The sequence below is a fragment of the Uloborus diversus genome, chromosome 7 (assembly GCF_026930045.1).
Source record: "Uloborus diversus isolate 005 chromosome 7, Udiv.v.3.1, whole genome shotgun sequence".
Lineage (NCBI taxonomy): Eukaryota > Metazoa > Arthropoda > Arachnida > Araneae > Uloboridae > Uloborus > Uloborus diversus.
This window is the reverse complement of record NC_072737.1, coordinates 171533915-171543173: the sequence shown is the minus strand read 5'-3', so window position 1 is coordinate 171543173 and position 9259 is coordinate 171533915. Positions and strand designations below refer to the sequence as shown.

Below are 9259 nucleotides of genomic sequence, written 5' to 3'. Positions count from 1 at the left end.
CTTAAAATAGGTAGAGAAGAAAGAAAGGACGCGTGCCACATTTTGGCAATAAGAAAAAAAAAATTAATTTGAACTTTGACATCTTGAATTCAAATTATCTTTTTCGCAATCACGAGTGTGTGTATGTAGGCATGTGTGTTTGTGTGTGGGGGGTATGTGTGTTTGTGTGTAGGGGGTATGTGTATGTGTGTGTAGGCATGCGTGTCTATGTGCTGCATAAGTGTGTGGGTAGTTGTGTGTATGAATGTGGGGGCGGGGTATGTGTATGTGTGTAGGCATATGTGTTTGTGTCTGTGTGCAGGCATGAATGTGTGGGTAGTTGTGTCTGTGTATGTTTTTGTGTGTGTTTATGTGTAGGTGTGTGTATGTGTTTGTGTGTGTGTAGGTGTATGTGTTTGTGTGTGTGTAGGTGTATGTGTTCGTGTGCGTGTGTGTGTGTGTAGTTGTGTTATACGTGCGTGTGTGTGTAGGACATGGATGCAACTTGGAGATGACTTTCGCTATAAGAGTAGCATCATGAGGACCCGGTCGACGGTGATGCTGCAGAGGGTGGCGGTGGGAAAATAAAATGATAGGAACGTGAAAAACAGTCAAATGAAAGCTATAAGCAATCGTGATTGCTCAAAAAAAAAAAAACCTCCTAGTAAATTTTTGTTATGTGATTATTAAGGACCTGAAAGGTTTAAGTTCCAGCAATAACTGCATTGAGTTGGAGAAAAATTAAAAATGACAAGCTTTGCATTCTTTATTGCAACCCTACTCTCGCCAATTTTCAATTGAAATTGATTGTAGGAGGCGTGGTTATCTCTGACCAATGGCTGACGAAAGAAGTAAAACCAAGACCCACCTACTTACGTAGGATGTGACCTCTCCAATAAAACATTTGCTTTTACCGCACAAAATTAAACTGTTTTACTCCTCTGGCTAATTTCTTAATTTCCAAGGTGACGCATTCAAACTCTAGCACCAATGACACACTTGCAAATTTCGTTCTAACTTTCCTCTTCAATCGCCCCTTCACGAAAATAGACAATTCTGAAACAAGGCGGAGCCAAGGGTCAACTCTTCGCGGTCAGATTTTATGTATCTGACAGAAATCAGGCACATCCGTTGGACGTACAGTTGGTTCTCTTTTTAACGACTTTCAAGGGACCACAAAATATCGTCCTGAAGTAGAAATCGTCCTTAAATAGAATGCTTTTAAAACTAAAGTGGACCATCTGGGGCCGTGAAATGCCGTCGTTAAATAGAGAAAGTCGTTGCATAGAGCGTCGTTAAACAGAGAGCCAACTGTATTATATTTTCCGGAAACGTTTCAATGTTTATTTACTGTGTAGTGATCGAACCATAGACTAATAATAAGAATAAACCGAGCTATGACAACCCTTTTGCTGCTCATAAACCAAACCATGTGACTGGTGGATATCCTAGCAACAGCGGCCGTTGATCGTAGCAGACGATCAACGATCGCGAGAAATAAAATAAATAGAATTGATGGAACACGGAAGAATGATGTTTTATGGAGTCCGACTTGTAAATTTGTTACTCTAGGTTGTAAATATTTTGTTAATATAGTGAGTTTTTCGTTTAGATAGTATTGTGCATTTTCTTTATCCAATTTCAATAACTCTCTAAGCAATTAAAGATGCCCAAAAAGAATCGGCAAACGGTAAGATTTTTACCTACAATTTCAATTTAAGATACCGATTAGTACATTTTTGCGTTAACGCAAAACGTTTACGCCATTACGTTCACGCCAACGCTGACGTAGCAGTTCCGAATGAAATAAAAGTTACTGAAAACTGTGATGAAAAACTAATTATTAATGTCAAAATAATGCATAACTAAAAGTAAAACAGTTCAATCTCTGCACCTGGAAAAAATTATAATGAAAACACATTACGTCTTAAAATATATGTCGAGTGCGAAACTATAGATAATGTTGCCATCTAGCAACCATGCTGCCAAAGGTTTCGCCAAGCCTTCCACTAGTCACATGATGTATCCATGAACCAATGTTTTCACCAGCAAGTCTGTGAAAGCTAGATCTACTCTTATTATTAGTCTATGGATCGAACCGTACCTGGAGGAATGTTGTCCCACAACACACGCACGGAGTCGTCTCTGTCCGGGCGACACTGCTCGTGGTGGAATCCCAGGGCGTGCATCATCTCGTGCTGAACGGTGGTTTTGTAAACGCACCCGTTGCTCTGTAAGGACAAAGGCTGCTGGTTGCCCGTCCTCCCCAAAACTGCATAACACCTGCAGTACAAAGAAATAAAAAAAAAAAAAATAGACAAAATCATTTGAATTTCGACGTCTTGAATTCAAATTATGTTTTTCGCAATCAGGAAGTGTGACAGAGCCCTACTTCTTGTTTTTTTTTTTAAATTTATTATTATTATTTTTTTAATTTATTATTATTATTATTATTATTATTATTATTATTATTATTATTATTATTATTATATGCTTCTACTAATGGAATGGAATGAAAATGGGCAAGAAACTTTCCCCCGTTATATTATGACTTTTGATTTTCTATAATAGCTAATAAGAAGCATGTCTTTAAGAAAAAAAAGAAATAGTGATTAGGATGCGGAATTAAAGATAAACATTTTACAGTCGATATCAATCTCTTTATAACTCCAGGATTCCGCGGAACACAATTAAAGAAACGTTACCCTTACCCTAGATCAAAGTATTTAGTCTATATTTGCATTTGTTCTATTTGATTTTCAACTACAAAATTTTTACCTCTACGATGTTAGAAGTTTCGTTTAAAAAACATCGCAAAATTTAACTTTTTTAAATAACTTTTTCTGGCCCTATTGGGACGAAAATGGCAGATAGGACAGCCTGTCCTCTACAGGGGCTCTCTTCTGACCAACAGGTCAGAGCTCCTGACTCACATAAACCCAGACAAACATTTTGCTTTAGAGAAGAGGAAAGAGTAGATGAGTTATAAATTTAGGGGGAGGGGGATCTTTGTTGTGATATTTTGTTTTACACGAAGGAAAATATTTCTTGCTTAAAAATAAAAAGAGAATGTCTCACCCTTCTCCGCTGAATATCATCACATAATCTCTTTGCCTTCTCCGTGGTACGAATCTTGCACCTGTGTTCTTCGCATTGAAATCATTGATCGCGTTTTGAATGGTGTTTCTCTGCTCGGCAGCTAAAATGAAAGAAAAAGCGGATTTCATCTCCTGAAATATTGACAGTACGATGTTGTATGAATGTAAAACTTCATTTATTGTCACATTTGTGTTTTACATTGAAATACACGAAGAAAAATATTGTTTTTCGTTCGGTCCAACAACGAAACATCTCCAACCTAGAACCACTATATAGATAGGCCGACGCATCAGCTTAAGTTTAGCCATTTTGGATCGGATTTTTCATTGTTGCGCTGCTTGGGTTACCACAGCAAAGTTTCAGATTTCGCCAAATTCGCCGAAAATAATATTTTATTTAATAAACAATTCACGTGCCGCTAATAATTGCGCACAGTGAACAATCACCAAACGCGATAACTCGCCAGAAAAGAAAACCACTCAAACACGCGCTCCGATCCAAAATGGCTAATCTTAAGAAGATGCGTCGCCTCGTATATATAGGGGCCTTACTCCAACCGATAGCTCATAAAATATTGAAGGAGAAGATGTTGCTATTTAAGATAAAGTGAAAATGAACAAACGCATTTTTTGAATTATTATTAAAAATTCAAAACTGATTTGGATTATATTAAATGCATTTGAACATTGACGAGATAGCTCTAATATTTAACAACTAATGACATTTTGGTAACATATTATTTCATTCAAATGTTATTGAAAGAGGCAAGTTTTTCTAACATAGTATTTGACAAAATAATTGAACGATGCCAAATGCTAAATTGTGTCCGTAAGATGACTAAAAGCTTTTTTTTTAAAATGTGATAAAAAACATCGCTGCAGTTATATAGAAATTGAATGATCAAATGAAGAATTTTTTTTTTACTGAATTCTTACTTTGGAAATTCGATGCAAATTGATAATTGATGGTTAATCGTTTTCTGTTATTTCCGTTGCCTGTTTTCTGTTTGAATATAATACAGAAGCCTCACTTCCTCTTTTCTATGAGAGCTAGATTTTTTAGTACAGCTCCAATTTTGAGATTTTTACTGTATACATTAAGCATTTTAAGAGTAGTGGCATGCGTGGTCGGTTTAATATAAAATGTGAATTCAAGACTTTTACTTTTAAAATTCTACTTTTAAGCTTAAATTTTTTGGTTTTGAACTTGATTTTAAGTTAATCTTTGTCCAATGAATTCTGTCTTTCTGGGTTTACTGTACCTCAGAGAAAGCTCATGGACTTTGCTTGCATTCCTATTGGTTCCTTATCGGTTTATAATTTTCTCGTTGGTGTTTGGCTAATACGCTATTTTTAACCGACTTCAAAAAGGAGGCGGTTATCAGTTCATACCGTATGTATGTTTTTTTTTTTTGTTTGTCCACTCATAGCGTCTCACCTAGTGAACCGATTTTGATGATTCTTTTTTTAATGGATAGAGGATGGCTCAACTTAGGTCCCATTACTTTGTTTGACCATATTTGTTCTTTAGAAAAAACGTTATAGGCAAAAAACAGTAAATTTCCCTATTAAATGATTAAAATGATATTGTAGCAAAGTTCGCACTTGTCATCCGTGGATAACGGTGGCTCAGTGGTAGAATTCTCGTCTCCCACACGAGCAACCTGGGTTCAAATCCCGACCTGGACAAAGTGAATTTTACTAAAATTTCGTTTCTACTGTTTTCCGTATTTTCTCGAATGTTCTATTAATTTCTGTATCTTTTCAAGTTCGGAACGTTCCAGCACTTTTTCAAGTTGTATATAAGGAGATGTAACGTTCATTCGTGGTTCTGAATTAAGATCTCGAGTTGAGACTAACGAGTATTCGCTTCATTTGGCTTTCACATTGTCTTCGCTATCTTCACCTACGCGACAATATGAAACTCATTGTTATAAAAGTTTGGTGCCATGTAACTGTAACATTAATAGTAATTGTAATGATAATTTTGAATAAAGGCTTTTCTAAAGCAATATAGTGATATAGAGCCGCACTTCTTACTAGGTAACTTCTTACTTTTACTGAAATATCTACATTTACACTAAAAAGAATGAAATAAAAAAATTTTGAAAAAAAAAATAGAACCGACTTCAAAATTGCTCTAAAAAGTGAAAAATAATTTTATTCTTTAAACACCATCGATAATACTTTTAAACATAATTTTTGAAGTTGGCGCAAAAACAAAAAGTAAAATCCATTGTAACCATGCTTCGTTCATATTTTTATCAAAAAATCATCCAAACTTAGGAACGAAACATTTATATCGTTACTCAAATATGCTGTCGTCAATGCGTAATGCAAGTGGTAGTGAAGAAACTGGACGTGGTTAAATTTATACTTGTAGTTGAGTTATGGCTGTGAATGGTTTTATCGATCGTTTTTGCGCAAACTTCAAAAATTATGTTGAAAAGTATTATCGATGGTGTTTAAAGAATAAAATTATTTTTCACTTTTTAGAGCAATTTTGAAGTCGGTTCTATTTTTTTTTTCAAAATTTTTTTATTATCTTTTAATCTGCATGCTTATCTGCTCTTGGCTTTTGTCGGATGTCTTTTCATCCATAAGCTCATTACTTTTTGCATTGAAAAGGCGTTCCCTGTAACGCCGAAACACGTGTCTGCTGTAATCGGCAATTTGTGCTTTTCTGACGTTGTTTTTTCTTACTTTAAAGAGCAATACTGTTCATATACTGTCTGACCACGGATTGTATGGAAAGATAAACATCCGTTTTACAGCCGGAATTGGACGAATCTATTATTTTTTAGCGATGCCAGCTTTTGCAGAAGCAGAGTCTCATTCAAATGAGCGGAATACCGGCATCAAATTTTTACTTTACCCCCTCATTCAGATAGATTCTTCTTATCTGGACGTTTGAAAATTCCATACAATCCGTGGTCGAACAGTAACTAAGTAAAATATACAATTATGTAATACTTACTATAACCATCAGATGCTATACGATACGGCACAACACCATTGGGCCATTTGCTACCTGGATATTTATCGAAGTTAATAACAACCCTGCCCTGGCAAAACAAAAAAGAAATAGTTTTTAACAATTTGTGCAACATTAAATGAAGATTAGCGATAACAGTAAGCTGAAGGTTATTGCACATTAGCCGGAGCTATATACAAGTAGTTATCAAAATAACGGAAACACTCTGTGACAACTGAGTTGGGCACCGCTACTCTGCCGTAAATTTTCTGTTAATAAAAGTGCCTTCTGACTGTAATCACTCACACTGGTGAATCCAGATGGTGATTGAGTTCTGTGGTCACTTTTGCTTCTATAGTTCGCTTTTTAGACATTACAATCCGCTTCAATACCGTCGATTTCTTTAACTGCAGCTTCTTTTACTGTCCAACCACGGATTGCATGGAATTTTCAAATGTCCAGATAAGACGAATCTATGAGAATAAGGTGGAAAAGTAAAAATTTGATGCGTGTATTCCGCTCATTTGAATGAGACTCTGCTTCTGCAAAAGCTGACATCGGTAAAAAAATAATAGATTTGTCTGTTTCCAGCTGTAAAACTGATGTTTGTCTTTCCATACAATCCGTGGTCAGACAGTAACTATGTACTATTTTGCTTTGCCGAGCTTGTCTTACCGCGCTGTGTGTATGCTGCCATGACTTTAGATACTGTACCTCTAGAAGCACCAAAAAGTGAAGATGTTTCAGTTACACTTACTCCAGCTAGACGCGCTCCAACAATGTGGCCTCTTTTAAAATTTGAGAGGTCCGACATTTCACGTGCTTGAAAAAAAATCCAAGACTTCCAGAATTATAATTAAGCCACCATATACTACCAGAAAATGTACATTGCTGTTTGTAAAAAAAAAAAAACACATCGGTCTTTATTCTTTATTAGTTACGAAGCACATTCAAAAATGTCACTTTTATTCATAGGTATTTCCATTATTTTGATAACTCCCTGTATATCAAGTAACAAACAGATGGTTAAAGCACGCAGAGACTGTAGTTTGACTCTTCTTATTAGAGAACATCCGTCTAGACTTTAGTTACCTATAATTGCATGCCAAAGTACACCATAACACAGAATTATGGATTTACCTTTCTATTCATTATATCTAAAAATACTTATATAATAATCGATTTAACTTTAATATTTCTGTAAAATTAAGAACAATTTGTTTTTCTTTCTTTTTTTTGTCAATAAAAATCTTTAGGGGAATTATAGTGAGAGTAAAATTGGTCACGTATTGTGAGTCACATATAAAATGTCATGTTATAAACTAATTACATATCTCATTAATCTAGTAGCAATACAAAATTAAAGTACTATCATTAAAAGTCACAACCACCTAAAAAATCTTTTTTTTTAAAACTAAATAAAGGAAAAGACAGGAGTTTTTGTACTTAATACAATGTGTCACTTCCTTCTTGTGTAGCGTCAGTCACAACTGAGCTTTATCCATGCACACAGAAAATGCATTAAAATGGAAGAAATTTAATATGTACGATATAAAAATCAAATATCAATCAAGGTGAAACAACTGGTAAATCTCAATTTTTTTGTCATAGTACTATTTTACAGGTCATTTTAAGGGTCAGGTTTAGAACGCTAGTAGAGTAAGTCATTCATGGACCTAGCCTATGAGCAGAAGCGTACATAGCAGTCCCCGCAGCTTGGGGAGGGGGCCTAAGAAATACGAGGGCGCACGTTCTGAAAAAATCAGGACTGCGGAGTCGGATGTAAAATGACCGATCCAATTCCGAGAAGTTTTGACCCTTCGACTCCGACTCCAACTCATGAAATTTTAAACCTTTGACTCCTTTACCCCAAAATCAGTCCGAATCCGACTCGTTGACACCAACTCCGACCCCGCAGCCCTTGAAAAAATGTCACGATGTCAAAATTTAATTTAAAAAAATTATCGGGGAGGGGGCACTTATAAATTTTGTGGGGGGCGGGGGGCACCGAAGTCCATGTACGCTACTGAGTATGGAGATAACCTGAGCTTCTATAAGAGTTATTCTTTCTCCACCTCTGTTAATCCAGACTTAAGTGCTCTAAGAAGAGTAACTGCAGTGTCTGGATGTTGTTCAACTGTTGAACAACATTGGATGTCTATTGAAACTTTTTAACACTAAATAGTTTAAAAAGTGATTTAAAAGACTGTATTTCATTGAAAATTCAGCTATTTTACAAAAGCTTAGATGAAAAATAAATTTTTTTTCCCTCATGTTTTCCTCAGGAAAAATATTTTCCCCAAAGAATTCCCCACAAAACCCTTTTCCCCAAAATTTTCCCCGGATAGCACAAAATTTCTCCAAAATAAGGAAATTTCCTCCAATATGGCAACACTAGTTCAACAAGCTGTTTATTGTTAGCTTGTAGTATCAACAATGTTTCAGCCTGATAACTCAAAATTTTAAGCACTTGGAGTTAATTCGACTGAGATAAAAATTTCTCTGCTGATAAATTTACTGTAGTTAGTTATCAAGATTGCATCGGTTATAATATAAGTAACAAAGGGTATTAAGTTGTTTTTTTTTCCAGCCATAAATTATATGTCTAATACTTCTCTGACATGTAATAATTTTTCTTATTTAAAATACAGTTTTGACGGAAATGAGTTAGTTGTCAATGTTTATCTGAAACAGTTAAGTAAAGTTAAACTGTTTTTAAACGAACCAGGGAACCAACCACATGAATAATGCAACAATGAAAAATTTTCAAATAGGTAACAAACGAAAGAACATCTCGATGCATATTTTTGACGTAAAAATTATTTTTTCTCGTCTACCAGTTATAAAAAAAAGGGGGGGGGGGAGCTTAAACTCTGCCAGTTTTTTAAGTAAAGCGGCAAATTAAAAGTTTTGACGAGAAATTGATCATGCTAGTTCCCCGCCGGCCTCCATCTCACAAGGTCAAATAAATTATACGTTCAGAAACATGTTTTAAAATGATCTTTCGCTTGCTACTTATTTTTAAAAAGATTCATTATTACACTAACGTGTGGTTTCCAGGTAAGAGTTACCACCCTTAGCCCGAGCAAGGCAGATCTGCCAGAAAGCACCAAAAACTTCGTTACGGCAACCAGAGACTGTAGTTTTATGTTTTTAAATGATGATTCGTCGGGAATAGCTATGAGAAATCTGGAGGTCGTTGACCTCT

The 9259-nt window shown here is 35.4% G+C and overlaps 1 protein-coding gene across 1 annotated transcript in view; it reads right to left on the bottom strand.

Moving 5' to 3' along the window:
* Positions 1-9259, bottom strand: part of LOC129227007 (hatching enzyme 1.2-like) — a 52783-nt gene that overhangs the window by 18779 nt on the left and 24745 nt on the right. Inside the window, exons 7-9 of the mRNA XM_054861637.1 lie at positions 6055-6142; positions 3058-3178; positions 2084-2262 (exon numbers count right to left, since the gene is read on the bottom strand). Of these exons, the coding sequence (XP_054717612.1) occupies positions 2084-2262; positions 3058-3178; positions 6055-6142 (388 nt within the window). The remainder of the gene's footprint in view (positions 1-2083; positions 2263-3057; positions 3179-6054; positions 6143-9259) is intronic.